General features: G+C 41.8%; 1 protein-coding gene across 5 annotated transcripts in view; it reads left to right on the top strand.

Annotated features, from left to right (window-relative positions):
• lrp1bb (low density lipoprotein receptor-related protein 1Bb) overlaps positions 1 to 16960 on the top strand; it is a 327007-nt gene that overhangs the window by 249883 nt on the left and 60164 nt on the right. For all 5 annotated transcript variants that reach the window (XR_013822391.1, XM_079882312.1, XM_079882311.1 and 2 more), the window contains exons 38-45: positions 999 to 1125; positions 1238 to 1389; positions 1702 to 1826; positions 1951 to 2322; positions 10781 to 10970; positions 11954 to 12158; positions 14444 to 14636; positions 16758 to 16883. Coding sequence is in view for 4 of the 5 variants with exons in the window: in XM_079882312.1 (XP_079738438.1) it covers positions 999 to 1125; positions 1238 to 1389; positions 1702 to 1826; positions 1951 to 2322; positions 10781 to 10970; positions 11954 to 12158; positions 14444 to 14636; positions 16758 to 16883 (1490 nt within the window). In the remaining variant the exon portion in view is untranslated. The remainder of the gene's footprint in view (positions 1 to 998; positions 1126 to 1237; positions 1390 to 1701; positions 1827 to 1950; positions 2323 to 10780; positions 10971 to 11953; positions 12159 to 14443; positions 14637 to 16757; positions 16884 to 16960) is intronic.

Raw genomic sequence — 16960 nt, 5'->3', positions numbered from 1 at the left:
TTGTCTGCATGTTTTTTTTTGTTTTTTTTATTTCAAAGTGATGGCACCCATTGACTTACATTATATGAGTCACAGAGGAACACAGTTTATTCTAAAAAAATCTTCTTTACTGTTCTACTCAAGAAAAAAAAAAGTCACCTACATCTTGGATGGTCTGAGGGTGAGTAAATTAACAGCAAATTTTAAGTTTTGAGTGAACTATCCCTTTAAAGTGAATAAAGGATGACGGAATTTTCATTTTTGGCTGAACTGTTCCTTTAAAGGGATAGTTCACTTTGAAATTAAAGTTTGGTATGTTTTAGCTTACCTCAAGGGCATCCAAGATGTAGGTGTCTTTTTTTACGCAGTAGTTTCAATTTTGATATTTTTAGGTCAAACCGTTCTTGTTTGTCAATCATATAATGCAGGTCTATGGTCACCACCTCAAAGAGCATGCACAGAGAAGTCCAAATTAAACAATTCCCCAACGTAAGTACACAATGATGGCCTAAGACACGAAACGAGCGGTTTGTGTGAGAAAACGAACAGTATTTATATCGTTTTTACCTCTTACACGCGCGAGAGATCACTTCCGGCGCTTGCGCAGACTAAGCCAGAACTTCCTGGTGAGTGACGTGTGCGCGCCCTCAGATCACTTGGATGTGGTTGTGTACAAGAGGTAAAAACGATATAAATACTGTTCGTTTTCTCACACAAACCGCTCGTTTCGTGTCTTAGGCCATCAATGTGTACTTACGATGGGGAATTGTTTAATTTGGACTTCTCTGTGCATGCTCTTTGAGGTGGTGACCATAGACCTGCATTATATGACTGACAGACAAGAACGGTTTGACCTAAAAATATCAAAATTTAAACTACTGCGGAAACAAAGACACCTACATCTTGGATGCCCTTGAGGTAAGCTAAAACATACCAAAATGTAATTTCAAAGTGAACTATCCCTTTAAGGTCTTTAATTGTTAAAATGGTCATCTGGATCAGATTTTTCCAATTAACAGTTACTTATTCTGGACCGAGTGGGGGAAAAATCCTTGCATTGGTCGTGCACGACTGGACGGTTCTGACCAAGTGACCCTGGTCAGTTCTGGCATTGCCTGGCCGAATGGAATCACCATTGACTACGAGGTAGGGTGACATGATTCTACTTCCTGATGCTCCGCTCACTCTCTCTTCTTCTGATGCTGATAAAATAGAGCTGCTCAAAGGGAGAGGTGCTCATTTTCAAATTGCTTTCTAGGAAAATAGATTATACTGGAGCGACGCCCGGACCGACAAGATAGAAAGGATCAACCTTGAAACCGGGGAGGGCCGAGAGATTGTACTGTCAGCCTCCAATGTGGACCTGTTCTCTGTGGCTGTGTTCGGGGCTTACATCTACTGGTCTGACAGGTAATTTATTATTTTACTAAGTGCTACACTCTCCAAAGTGGCCCACGGAGCCAGCTGCTCCAGTCTCAACGGATTAACCCCTTCCGAGCAAGGTTATTATGAGGCCTGCCGTATGTTTATGTCATCTCCCAGGCAGCCTCCATTGGCCTTATGTAAATAGGATGTACCGCAATTCATTGCCTAGGTGACGTTTTCTCGGCTTTGCCGCTAAAGCAGCTTTTCTGTGTGTTTTAATGAGTCTTGCTGCTTTTAATTAGAAAACTGCCACCATTACGCCAATGTCAGGCTCTCTCTCTGTGCCGTCTATTGCAGAGCCCACGCCAACGGATCAATCCGCCGCGGATTCAAGAGCGATGCCAACGACGCCGTGACGATGAGAAGTGGTCTTGGCGTCAACCTGAAGGACGTAAAAGTGTTTAACAGAGGCCGGGAGAAAGGTTGAGGTTTCAACTTAATGAGTTTATTTTATTATGCCACATATGTTTTCTTGAAACAGAACAAGATTTATTCTGATTATCGCAGTGTGCATCCAGTGATGTTTGTCTATGCTTTTGCATGCAGGCACCAACCCGTGTGCAAGGAGCAATGGAGGTTGTCAACAGCTGTGTTTTCACTTGGGCAGTGGAAGAAGGACCTGCTCCTGTGCCCATGGGTACTTAGCCGAAGATGGCTTTGCTTGCCAAAGATATGAGGGCTATCTTCTATACTCTGAAAGGACCATCTTGAAGAGCATCCACCTATCTGACGAGAGTGATCTTAACTCCCCTCTCCAACCTTTTGAGAACCCAGATTACTTCAAGAACGTCATCGCCCTGGCGTTCGATTATCGGCAACAGAGCTCACACCACAACCGCATATTCTTCAGTGACATCCATTTTGGGAATATTCAGATGATCAACGATGACTGGTCAGGAAGACAAGTCATAGTAGACAGTAAGTCTAGTTGGTTTTATTGTACATGCTTTCTTGCAGAAATGGTTATGAGGGGCTGTTTGGAAAGTCCTGTTAATTGCTTCTTGGTTTGGGTTTTGTGCTAGCCTTTTGATGATCATGAAGGATGTTGCTTCCACAGATTTGGGCATTTGTTTATGGTCCTTTCGTCGTCCTGATGCAGACTCATTGCAGTGGCCCACATGTTGTTTAATGTTCTGCCACTAGAACCATTCCAGCCTCTTAGCAGCCATTTGTGAAAGGCCATTTGTTGGAAAGCGTAAGTGGCACTGCCTGTGATGTACAGCAAGGCCTCCATGCATCCAACATCTAGTAAAAGTGTTGTAATAGCTACCTCCATTTTTCCACAACTAAGTGGGACCAATTTAACTGTCAAAAAAGATGTTTAAAACACTGCATCTTTTTCCATGATGGATTCTTGATGGATTAAAATCGCTTGTCTCATTTCCACCGTCCTCAAACTGTAACAGAAATATGAATGGAAGCGGGGTGATATTTTTCAAGATCCTGCCTGTCACTGCTGTTGGAAAGTTCAGAATATGGTTATTGATTTCCTCATGTACGCTATATACGGCAGACATTTCAGCCGCGATCGATATCTACGTCTGATGGTGGCCCACAATGAAAACCTAATATGCCTAATGACTGTGTATTATCCATTTACAATGTAATGAGACAATCTTGGCAGGTTTTTTTTTTTTTACAACAAAAACCTCATGTAGGCTACTACTTATTATAGCTTGTTCACTTCGTAATTTCTTAATTCAGAACGCATGCAAACATAACTAAGTTCAAATGGCAAATAAGAAGAATGTTGCAATAATGTAATTGTACACCAGAAATTCTTGAATGAAATTCTTCATGATTGATAGCAGAAATTCAGGGGATGTTTTAAAGAAATAATTCACCCAAAAATTTCATTTGTCATAATTTACTTTTATTCTATGCTTCTTTTTTTTAAAGCTTATAATCTTCAGTCCTCAGAAAGAAAGTCATATAGGCTGTTTGGTGTTTTAAGCCCCCAACGGCGCCTTCCAGGCAGCGAGGGGATGGGTAGGTTTAAGGTTGAGGGTAGGGTTAGCTGCCTCTAAGAAGCCATTGGGGGCTTAAAACACCATCGAGCGTCATATAGCTTTAGAACAAAACAATTTGAGTAAATTATTTATTTATTTATTTATTATGTTTTCCCCTTTGTTTTCTTTTTCTTTTCTTTTTTTTTTTTTTTTTTTTTTTTTTTTTTTTTTTGCATGAACTATCTAAATGCAGTTACTTTGTCCTATGTAAACATAGAAAAATAAAATCCTGAATGCCTTTTTGGTATTTAGTATCCCAGCTCATTTCACTTTGCTGAAGTTAATGGGATGCAGATATACTTAGAAAGCCTCTGTGCTGCATGATTAGTGCTTCTATCCACTTACAGTACTCTCTGAATTCTCTTTTAACTAACCTCATTGCTCCTTGGGTATTAGACCTTTTCATATTTCATTTTTACTTAATTTGCCATCTCTATCCTCTTGGGGATAATAAAAGAGGTTTTCTTCTGATTCTCTCTTGCCTTTGTTTAGCGTATATGATAAAATATAATTTACAGCAAATAGAATCACTACTAATTTTTTTTTTTTTTTTTGGGGAATTTCAGTATTACAGCTAAAACTAAATTGCTGTTGAATACACTACGTTTTTTAAATTAGTTAAATATAAAATGCATTATTAATATCTAAAATTAACTAATTAAATTAAAACAATGGCATGCACATTTTTCAAGTGATTACTTTAGCATAAAATGCACATTACATTAATGCTGATTTGACTGAGATGTAAGGTCTGTAATTAACATTTTTTTTCAAGACCTAATGTACAGATTAGATATTTTGATGAATATGTAGCGCATTGAGATGTTTGTGAACGAGACGTGCATTTGACCATTCACCTGAACTTTTCATACCGCTACCACACTGTAACGTTCACAGAGATATCCTCCACCTCTATCCATTTAGAGCGTAAGTACCGCAGCCAGAGAGAGTGATGTTGACTACAGGTTGAAATGAGCCTGCTCTTTTGATGGCGTTTCCACACTTGAGCTCACTCACTTTTCCAGAGATGAAAGCCAATCCCAGCCACCTAGACTACATGCACACTCAGAAACACATACAAACACTCATGCACACTCTGCGTTCTGTCACCGGGAGAGGGTGAGGACGTTAATAATCCGTATTTCCCTAATTAAGTCATACATCCCCTGTTAATTACTCCCTAGCCTCTCTAACAGTTTCTGCAAAGGCAAGCTGTCAGGCACTTTTTATTGTGAATGATTAATTAGTGATGGATTTCTGCAGACTGTTAATAAAGTAGTATCTAAGATTTTTCAAAGTGTGGCATTTTTAGCTACAGCCTCTGTAAAGTTAAACACAATTGCTATTTAACTGATGAAATTTTAGACTTGACAGCAGACAAAACGCTAGTTACGTATGTAACTGTGGTTCTGTGAATTCCGGATGACCGCCAGAGGCAGTGCAAAGCACTAGTGGATAATCGCTGCGCCAGCTAGATAGATCGAGAAGAATATAACAACAAAGTCACGTCATGACGCAGACCGAGACGCGAGGATATAACCCACAGCGACTCGGTGCCCAGCCTCAGAATGCTTTCTCGCGCATTCCGAGTGACGAGGGACTCTGGCGGTCATCCGGAATTCACAGAACCACAGTTACATACGTAACTAGCGTTCTGTTTCATTCCTACTGACCGCCAGAGGCAGTGCAAAGCACTAGTGGATGACGCATATCAACACAGTCATGAGGAATGCCACCCACCTGCCAATATCAGGATTGCTCCAGAAGGACTGCAGAGCTCACATCATGGGAAGCAGCCACGTTAACCTTGTAGAACCGCGCAAAGGTACATGGAGAAGACCAGGTAGCAGCTTCGCAGACATCCGCCAAGGAAACTCCCCGTAAAGTGGCCCAAGACGAAGACACGGCCCTAGTGGAGTGACAAGTAACACCCACTGGTAAGGGTTGATGAGATCTATTATACGCCAACTTTATCGTCTCGACAATCCAGCGTGATAGTCTCTGTTTGGACAAAGATGCACCCTTGCGTACCTCACCATAACAAACAAATAACTGATCTGTCTGTCTGAAAGAAGCGGTAGACTTAACATAGCACTTTAAAGCTCGTACAGGACACAGAAGATGAGACCTCCCCCCATCTGTATCTGAGTGATTGAAAGGCGGCTGAAAAGCAGCCAGATGAATAGACTGATTCACAAATTGTGGTAACAAAACCTTAGGGAGAAAGGCTGGATTAGGCCGAAGAATGACCCCAGAATCCTCTGGTAACCAGCGTAAACACAACTCACTCACTGACAAGGCATGAAGTTCACCAACACGTCTAGTGGAAGCAACGGCCAACAAAAAAGACACTTTTAAGGACAACCACTTAATATCTGCAACATCTAATGGCTCAAATGGTGGTGTACAAAGGGACTCTAGAACAAGCGGTAAGTCCCACACAGGAAAAGGAGTAGAACGAACGGGCTTTAAACGCCTCGCTCCCTTCAGAAAACTACAAACAAGGTTATGAGACCCAAGGGAAGCACCAGCAACCGGGTCATGATAAGCAGATATGGCAGCAACATAAACTTTTAAAGTGGAGGCCGCCCTGTTGTCATCAAATAGATGCTGCAAGAAACTCAAAACTGTCGGCACAGTACAGTGAACTGGGTCAATTCCTTGATCTCCGCACCAAGAAGAAAATATCCTCCAACGAGCAGCATAAAGCTGTCGTGTCGAAGGAGCCCTAGCGTTGCCGATAGTGTTCACTACTGCCGGTTCACAATCCATTAACTGTGATCTGGACCCAAGGGCCAAACCCAGAGCTGAAGACGAGTTGGATCTGGGTGCCAAACACGGCCGTGCATCTGAGAAAGAAGGTCCCGTCTGGTGGGAAGCTGCCATGGTTCGCCTTGTAACAGACTCAGAAGGAGAGGAAACCATGGCCTGGATGGCCATCGAGGTGCCACTAAAAGCACCCTGTGCTTGTATAGGAATACACGATGTAATGTTTCCCACAGAAGTGGAAATGGAGGGAACGCATACAACAGGCAACTCGGCCACTCGTGGGCTAATGCATCCTGTCCCAATGGGCTGGACGTTTCGGCTCTCGCGAACCACCAGCGGCAATGAGTGGTCATTTCCGATGCAAACAGGTCGACCTCTGCCTTGCCAAACCGTTGCCAAATCATCTGTACTACATCCGGGTGAAGTCTCCATTCCCCCGGGAGCAGCAGATCCCTGGACAGAGCATCCGCCACTTGATTGTCCAATCCCGGGAGATGAACTGCCCTTATTGAGGCCAGCCGGCCCTGAGACCATGTGAGGATCTTGCGAGTTAGCAGTAAAGATGCAAGAGACCTGGTGCCGCCCTGATGATTCAAATGAAAGACCGTCGACGTGTTGTCGGACCGGACAAGCACATGACGACCCATCAGGTTTGGTAAGAAGTGTTGTAGAGCTAAGTACACTGCCTTCAACTCCAGGACGTTGATGTGTTCTAAGGCCTCCCTGGGTGACCAGTGACCACCAATTCCCCTCTGGTTCCACGTTGCCCCCCATCCTGTTAGTGAAGCATCGGTCGTGATCACTTCCCGACGGGAGGACACCACCCCTAGAGGCACACCGGCTTTCAGAAATGTTACCTTTTTCCAGGGTTTCAATGCACGGACACAGGCAGGCGAAACGACAATCATGCAATGGCGATGTCTCGCTGAATCTAGCCCTAAGCTGTTGCTCCACCTCTGAAGAGGCCTGAGGTGAAGCAAGCCCAAGGGGATCACGGATGTTGCGGCAGCTAACATCCCCATTAGTTGCAGAAGGACCCCATAAGGAAGTTTTGTCCCCTGACCGAAACGAGTCAGTAGCTGACAAATATTGTCTGTTCGTGCGTGAGACAATGTGGCAGACATTGTGATTGAATTGAGTGTTATTCCTATGAAGGTTATGGTCTGTTCTGGGACCAGATGACTCTTTGTGTCGTTTACAGTAAGGCCCAACTTCTGGATATGCTCCAACACAATCCTGGTGTTGTGTAACGCATGTCGTCTTGTTGGGGCACAGAGCAGCCAATCGTCTAAGTAGGGCAGAATCCTCATGCCCTTGGACCAAAGTGGAGTCAGGGCCGCACTCATGCATCTTGTGAAAACACGAGGAGCCAGAGATAGACCGAATGGTAGAACTCTGAACTGATAGGCTTGATTCTGAAAGCTGAATCTTAGAAACTTCCTGTGGTGGGGAGCAACGGGAACATGGAAGTAAGCGTCCTTCAAGTCCACACTCACGAACCAGTCTCCTTTCGTCACAGATCGAAGAACGTCGACTGTGCGTAACATTCGGAAAGGAAGAGACTTTAAGAACACGTTTAGGCGCCTCAGGTCCAGAACTGGACGAAAACTGCCATCTTTCTTTGGAACAAGGAAGTACGTGGAGTAAAACCCGTCCCTCTGATTGATGGGAAGAACTTTTTCTATGGCTCCTTTCAGTAACAGTGAATGAATTTCTAAGGAAAGGGCCATTGAACTGGTTACGTCTTTGACAACTGTCGGAAAGATTCCTGAAAACTTGGGAGGCCGGCGTCGGAATTGCAGAGTGTATCCCCTGCTCAAAGTCGCCAGAACCCAGGGGTCGGACACTGAATTTTCCCAGTAATGTAGATGCTGCACAGTGAAACGACCGACCGCCGGCCCCATAACTTCAGGGTTTTTGGCCTCTGCCTTTAGGACCTGTGGGGGGGCGCTGACGTGGTCTCCCCTGCTGGTGACGGTAAAAAGGGCGGCGTCCCTGGGCCTCCTCAGCCCCTCTCTGCCGCTGTGGAGCCTGAAGCTGAGAAACGTTCTGCTGTCGCACTCGATGCTCCGAGCTCGGATAGCGTGGGTGAGCCGGAGTCAGAGGCATTCTAAAAGGTGGTGTTCGTGGAACCTGAGTCAGTTGTCGTGTGGCTTCTGACAACTTCATTCTCTTTTCCAATACCTCAGAAACATTGGGGCCAAAAAGATGTCCTGGTACAATTGGCAGTTCTCTCAGTGTCTTCTTACAATCTTCAGGTAACCTTGCCTGAGCAAGCCATACCTGACGCCGAGCTGTTAGAAGGGTCGCTGAAAGTGTCCCAAGTTCCCGAGTCACATGACCCATAGTCAACAGAGCAGTCTGTAAGAACTGAGATGCAGAAGCGTCAACGCTCGCTGACTCTAATGTGTTATTGCAGGCAAGAAGCAGCTGGCAGATAGTATTCTCAGCTCGAGTTATATAGGCTACCGACTCATATGCTTTCTTCAAGAAAGTGTCAGTACGTCCACATTGCGCACTCGGGCAGCGTACATTGCCTCTTAGAGCCTCATCTGGTGATACCACCAAAGCTGCAACCGGCTGTTCAATTTCAGGCGCCCGTCCTACCCCAATGGAGTCAGCCTCAGCCATTGCTGCAAGAGTGCGGGCTGTCTTTGACCTCCTCCTAGGCACATTGGGACTGGTAAGTGCACTGGAGAATTCTGTCACAAAATCCTTACACGGTGGCATTGCGAACACATTACTATCAGCAGCTTGTCTGAAGAACACATTGGTTTGAATGGGTTGGACAGGTGATTTGTCAAGACCCAAACGAGCCACCGCCATCTGCAGAACCGATAACACATCGTCTGGAGCAGATGGGCCTGCACCTGATGAATGTACAGACCCACCGCTTGAACCACCTGTAGCATATAGGTTAGAAAAAACATCGTTTGGGAGGGTGGGTTGTATGGCAGGTTCCACCGATTCTTCATCGAGAAAATGAGAATTAGACGCGCTCATGGAGAGAGCGTCAAAATCTATATCATGTGGGGGTTGGAAATCACTCTCATCCACTGGTGTGTTCTCAGTATGTGGGGCCGACACTGGGGGTTGTAGAGACTGAAGAAGACGTTTCATCTCAATCATTTCTGAAGAGAGAGAAGCTACAGTCTTCGATAACAAGTGTTCTGAACTGTCTTTGTGTGGTACAGATTTCTTCTTGCTAGGCGGAGCGCCAGCAGCTGCTGATGCGCGAGGGTAACAGGCGAGTTAATGTCTAACTCAGCAAGGCGAAGCTGTCTCTCTGACATCGGTAGCATACTACAATGCAAACACGGATCAGTCAGGGCCTCCTTCAGATGTTGAGCGCCTAAACATGATGGGCATCGATCGTGTCCGTCGTCGGGAAGAAGCGTATTCGGACACAATTTGCAACTTGAAACGGAGATGAGAGAGCTATGATCCATGACTCCGTCAATAACACGTCCTCGGTTAGCACCGTAGGCACTTAAAACTGTAATAGCACCCACTGAGCAGTTCGAAAAAATCTTCGGATAGAACCGAACATTCTATAACATGAAACGCTCTCACAAGAAACGTAAAAGTCAAATCTGCCTTCGGATAGAACCGCGAGGCATTCAATGACTAGCACTACGGCGAGTAACTTATGCGATGATAATATAAATATATATTTATATCAAACACATAACGTTATAATGTTAGGTTTGCGGTGAACGCAACCTAAGCGCGGTCGAAACCAGCCACCGGATAGTACCGTGAAGCACAGAGTTTCGCCGACGCAACCACAAATAATCGTATGCACTCACCTAATTAAGAAAAATAATCCAAGATATCCGTCCTGATGATAGTGTAGAACGCGCTGTCACAGCTTGGGAGGGCGAATCCTCGCAACTCAGGTAAGCTGCACGGGACAGCGTGAAAACAAACGACCTATCAAAAGCGAGAAAGCGAAAGAGGCTGGGCACCGAGTCGCTGTGGGTTATATCCTCGCGTCTCGGTCTGCGTCATGACGTGACTTTGTTGTTATATTCTTCTCGATCTATCTAGCTGGCGCAGCGATTATCCACTAGTGCTTTGCACTGCCTCTGGCGGTCAGTAGGAATGAAACAGAACCTTACAGTTTTATAGTGCTTAGTGAGATGTCACTTTGATTTGTTATGGTTTTCTGAATGAATCACTGTGTGATTTCAGTATCAAAAAGAAAACCAACATTACCTGTGTGTGTGTGCGTGCGTGCGTGCGTGCGTGCGTGCGTGCGTGCGTGCGTGCGTGCGTGCGTGTACACCATTGCAATGTTTTTTGTTATATTTTTCATTCAAAAATACAACATTCATTCATTACCATGGTCTATATAAAATCGATGGAATATGATGGAATAATCATAATAGTAAAATAATTGTAAAAAATTCTTAAACTGAGCTATGAATACTAAAAAAAGTTGAAAGTATTAGCACAAACGAACACGCAATTTAAAAAAAAAATTAACATCAAAGAGAACATACTATTACATTACCTTTTCATGTGACTGGTTTCAGTATGTCATTAGCCAAGTGAGAAAGAAGCATGGTCAAACTGTAGTTTGTTTTCCTCTCCAGATGTGGGTTCGGTTGAGGGCTTGGCTTATCACAGAGCATGGGACACGATTTACTGGACTAGCTCCACCACCTCAAGCATCAGCAGATACACAGTAGACCAGAGCCGACAAAGAGCCTTCACCAGGCAAGCTGTTGTCACCATGTCTGAGGATGACCATCCCCATGTCTTGGCCTTGGATGAATGTCAAAAGTAAGAAAAATGACATTGACACTGATTTTTAGAAATGTTCAATGAAAAGTACAATGACAATACTTTCATACTGAAATTTAATATAATTTCAGATGAGAGTTTGTTGTCATGTGCATTGAAATGGTTATTTGCTCTTAAAAACACCCCAATTGCACCATCATTGTTTGGTGTGCAAATGGTGCTGTTTTTCTACTCCGGCAGAGGGAAAGATTCCATTCACTATAGTCTAAACAAAATGGATACATTCACTCGCTTGACAGACGAACCTTTGTCGACACGTAATGTGAAACAAAATTGATTTTTATGTCAGGAGGAAGCATATTGACTTTTAAAATTGAGAGCAAATTGATTCATCACACACAGGAAAACTGGCATATGGAATGTCAATCAGTCAAGAAGGAAAACATTTTAATTAGTTTGACCTCTCTTCCGATGAGCCAAGCACCGTGTGAAATTTGTTGTGGATGGAACATTTTTATTCCTTACCGAGCAAAGTAGCAACTCTCCAGACATAATGGATTGTATATGCACTTAAATATCCCATCTAAAAGAACCATTTGAGACTGATGAACAGCATTGATATTCAGAAAGATGTGCCGACCCTGAGTTCACTGACTACATTAAACCCTCAACCTTGGAGAGAATATGCTTACTTGGTTATCTGGCACATTTTCAAATGGACTACGGACTGCTGTTAATTAGAATCTAACCTGAAATGATTAATTGGCATAGAATGTCAGCATGTATCACTAATTTTCAATTAGTCCATGGAATTAGACTGTGAAAGGAATTTTTTAAGAGGAAATGTCAAACAGGCCCTGAGGCCTTTCTGTCCACTACAATTTGTGAAGTCGGTGATATTCCCCAGTCCCATACAGCGGGTTTAAAAATACAGGAAGACGACAGTATTGAATAATTTTTCTATAGTGCTGTCTGTAAAATCGCATCTATTCCTCTCATTTTCTGTCCTTTGTATTTTATAGCCTCATGTTTTGGACCAATTGGAACGAGCAGCGCCCCAGTATCATGCGCTCCACTCTTGCAGGGAATAACATGAAAGCCATCATTAGCACAGATGTATTCACTCCTAACGGACTCACAATTGACCATAAAGCAGAAAAGCTGTATTTCTCTGACGGCAGCCTGGGCAAAATTGAACGTTGTGAATATGACGGCTCCCACAGACTTGTAAGTATGACTCTTTCTCTGTTTCGTGGTGTTTTGGAGACTTTTCAAGGAAATTATCATGATTTTTTTAAAGAGTAATTTTCCTGTCAAGATATATAATTTTTGTTGCACTTTACAGTAAGGTTCAATTCATTAACATTTAATAATGCATTAGGAATCATATACTAACAATAAACAATATCTACTGAATTTATTAATCTATATTTGTTAATTTCTAAAATACATATTTCTGAATTCGCAAAGAAGTATTTTTATAGTATTTTTTTTATAAATTAACATTTAACCTAAATTTTTAATGCTGTAAAAAATTGTGCAACTAATGTTAAATTGAACCTTACTGTCAAGTGTTTCCACAAACTTAAATTAATTCAATTATATGTTAATTAATTCATCAACATAATCACAATTAATTGCATATAAATAATATGTGTTGAGAAAAAACCCCAAATGAAGATGATTCAAAGATATCATTCTTTTATTTTCTTTTTAAATAATTAATCATGTTAAATTAATTCTAGAGGGTTTCCAGTTCCAGTTCATTCTTTGTTTACGAATATTTGTATTATTATAATTTTTTTTATAGTTGTTGTTTAATTAAGTGCTTTTGATTAGTGGAAATAACAACCACCAGTTGAAGCAATTCCTACTCATTTTCGAAAACATAAACCTGAATTGGGTTTTGTGTCCGGTCACTTCGTCTACATGATAATGGCTTGATGACCACTCAAAGGTCAGGCAACCCCCTAGAGTCATTAGTGTCTGTTGACCCTTCACAAGATTAGTTTAATTGTAATTAATTATTCACTTTAAAGAAACACGACAAAGAGTTCATTAGAGTTCCTAAACCTCCCAAACTAAGCGCACTGATGGTAATGAAAGCTTATTTTGAGACTCCTGCTGGGCTGTCCTCTCAACCAGCCAATTAAACTGTGAAGAATTAAGCAAAACTAAATCAACATGGCTTTTGGCAAACTGCCTTACAGTTGGAATCTCCCAACTGGTTTTAGTGTGGGGGATTGTGCGGTAAGTCGAAGCTTAACGCTGCGCATGGTTAGACTTTCTCTGATGAAACACAGTCTGTCACAGTCTGTGCGGTGCCATCATTTACATCATATCCACACAGAGAGGACTATTATAGATGTTAATTTTCTGTAATGCCCATCAGAACTGAAAGCAAATGCATGTGGCTATAGTTGTTAGCCGAAAACTCTATTTGACATCTATTTGATCAGATAAACAGAGATAATTAGTGCTGGAGCAGAACGCTTGCACCCCTAAATTTAATTCTGAATCAATATGCTCCATCAAAAACCATCTGGCCTGCTCCTCATCCACCCCCCTTCGGATCTCCAGTTGTTGTTTGCTCAAGCTGGGCTCTCTTAATCAACACCTGTCCTATTTTTCCCACCATGGTGGCAGGGCTAATGTGATCACGGCTACAAGCGTGTTCCTTTTAATGCTTGGGTCTCCAGAGCTGTGGGACATCCTCCCGTCCCACAGCCCGGAAACTCCCAGAAGGAGTCGTGTGATGTATATCCGTGTCCGTCACCATGACACCTGCATTAACACTCTCAGGATCTGGGCTAAACTGGCTGCTGGGGTATTATTTAAAGCACGTGTCCTCTACCTACACATTAGTTTTGGTCCCCTCTAAGAGACTTTCCAGTGGTCGTCAGAGTCTGTTTTGTCTCTTGTTTTTAAGTATAAGCCAATGTTTTGAGCCTTGTGTAAAATGCATTTCTTTATAGAACCATTTTCTTTGAATGGCTGGTAATAATGGTGAATATTTTGACAGTAGGATGGTTGAAATTTTAGGGATGCATGATATGTCAGTGCCATGCTATATTAGAGATTTCTTTTTATTTGTTCTATCTGTCCATATTTGATATATAATCGTGCATGATCATTTTCTCTGGTTTTACATTTAGATAACCTTTGTGATCGTCTAACGCTCATTTTATAATATTGATTATTATTTGTAATATTATTTTTTATTCAACAGTGTTAAATGTAATCTTTAAGAAGTCTTTAAATAAATATTTTTTTTTTCATAATGTACATGATAATGCCTAAATTCACTTTGTTTGAAACATTTGATTTTTATTTGATTTTAGTGTCTTAATTTTAATTTGTTTAGAAAAGCATTGCATAGCATTTTAATGTCAGCCCTAATATGAAATATGCCCACATAAGAGACTTCTTTCAGACACATTAATAAATAACATTATACATATAAAACCTGTAAGCAATTTTCTCTTTAAGTGATCCTCTGCATTTGTTTTTAGGTGATTGTTAGGTCGGGACCTGGCACATTTTTTGGACTTGCTATCCATGGAAACTACATTTTTTGGTCTGATTGGACTCGGCGGGCTGTGCTACGAACCAACAAGTTCACCGGAGGAGACACTAAAGTTCTTAGAGCTGATATTCCCCACCAGCCAATGGGAATTATAGCAGTTGCCAAAGACACTAATAGCTGTAAGTATTCCAAAATAAATAATTGGGCACTTAAAGTGCCCTCTGAAACTTTTCATATCTGTGTTTCGTGCTTTGGATTCACAGCTGAGCTTTTGCTGGTGGAGGCTCTTTTTGATTTCTAAGGAATAGTAGGGATGATAAATTAGAATGGACTTATTTAGTAGCCAAGCAAACTAAATTAGAGACATAATTAATTTTAAAACGTATCCTCGAGTCGAAGAGGATTCTCTGAACTGTCGCAAATGTGAAAAGTAGGACATTAAGAAATGGGATTAAGAGACTCCCGGCGGTTTGTGTTTGTGAGCCTGCTGTGAGGGGTTTTCTCCTCTCATTTGTTTGATCACACCATAAATGATTGCAGCTGTCTTCCCCTAACCATTTTTACCTAGTGAAAGTTACCAGTCAGCACCTCCAGAGAGAGATTCAAAGACAGATTTGAGGATAACTGCTATTTTGATCTAGTCTGGCTATCACCAGACAAAGCTCAATCTTTTAAGATTGAATTTTGGTCTGGGGAGTCTGCTCTGTATTTTCTACTGCACAAGAGGCGTGATCAACGGGCATAGTTCAAATGACTCAACTACGCAATTGGATAGTCTTTCAACCAATCAGACCAACGATCCAGGTGATGTACTTTGCAGAGCGACGCAAAAACTCCAGGCAGGAAATGTGTAACCAAACGTGTTGATCAGCGGTTTGCAGAAGCAACAATGGAATCGAGCGATTTTTGCAGGTTATGCAAAAAAAAAAAACATGAAAGTTAGTGGTATTTACACCCACTCGAGTGATTTGTTTGCTAAGAAGAAGCCATTGAGCATCGTCGAGAGGCTAAAAGGAATTGGACAGAGCCGTAACGGCTCTGGAATTGGATTGCATTAAACCCGCCAATAGCACGCCAGGTGGATAAGCCAGTTTGTGATTGGTTCCCGTAAATTTGTAAAGGAAGCAGCAGAAATAAATGTACAGGTTTCCAGCCTGAGCTGCAGGGCGAAATCAAATAGCCGGCAGGTCAGGCTGGGTTTACCCAGTCTAATTTTGATCAGCAATGTGATCTTTCCTATCCTGTACTTTCATCTGACACAATGTCAAGTTAACACACCACCTTTGATTTTTGAGGCTCATTTCCATATTCATGCTGAGTCATAGCAAAATGAATTAGAGATGCTGAAGGCTCTTCATAGGTGTGCTTCATACCATTTTCTGACAGTCTGCACATTCATTTAAAACTACTTTGATCAATCTGATTGAATGGACTGCCGGTGAAAATACTTCTATTTAGATTTTTTCATTAAAAAATATATACCATTTTCATAATAATTTGAGTGAAAATTGCTGAATGTCTTAGTATTTGGTTTGTCCTTTTGCTTTAATGACAGCAGCACTTGAACTTCATGAACTGAACACCTGTTCTTCAGCATGATTTGAGAATGTTTCTTGTTGTAATGGAAGCAAGAACATTTGATGTCTGTACAAAGGGAGTCACACGATCAGTTTCACAAATTTGCTTACTTAATTGTAGTCCAGAATTTAGCACTTATTTCAATATATCAGATTCTGAAATAGTTATAATCAATGTAATGTTATTCATTTAATTAATTTTTTTTATTCATTTTATATTTTCTTTGTTTTAAATAATTTCAGAATCCTCAAATGTTTTTTTTTTATTGTCATGTTTAATTGGACTTTAAATCCCCTATTTCCAATATGTTCACAAACTTTTGGACGCCACACTTTTAAATAGTAATTTCCAAAGCCTAACAAAGGAAAACAATACCGTTTTCTTTTTCCGTTTTTGAGATTACACTTATGTTTTAACATTTTAAACAACTTTTTTGTTTTGCTTAGAAATTGCACTTTTTGTCAGAACTCCAGGGTATTCAGTGAATAAGCCCCTGATGGTACCGCATTTGTCGGTGTGCTTTAATAGTCAGCTCTTTTAAAAGAAAGCAAACCTGTTTTTAGCTCAAAGTTTCATGGATTGCTCACTTCAAAGACTTTGGAATGACTTTTCTCTGGGTCATTGTTTGTTTGTTGTTTAATATTGTTTTTTAGGCTTTTTTTTTTTTTTACTCCGAACACTGTTGTGATGGTACGTGATGTTCCCTTGTCCCTCTGTTTCAGGTGAGCTATCTCCATGCAGGGTTCTGAATGGTGGTTGTGGTGACCTGTGTCTCCTTACTCCAGATGGCACAGTCAACTGCAGCTGCCGAGGAGAGCGGATCCTGCTCGATGACAACAGATGTGTGTGTAAGTTTCGTCTTCACAGTGCCGTGCCTCGCTCAGACTCTCAGGAAATATGAGACCCTACATCTCAGAAAGATGTG

The sequence above is a fragment of the Squalius cephalus genome (assembly GCF_949319135.1).
Source record: "Squalius cephalus genome assembly, chromosome: 9".
NCBI lineage: Eukaryota > Metazoa > Chordata > Actinopteri > Cypriniformes > Leuciscidae > Squalius > Squalius cephalus.
This window is presented reverse-complemented; position numbering and strand designations above follow the sequence as displayed.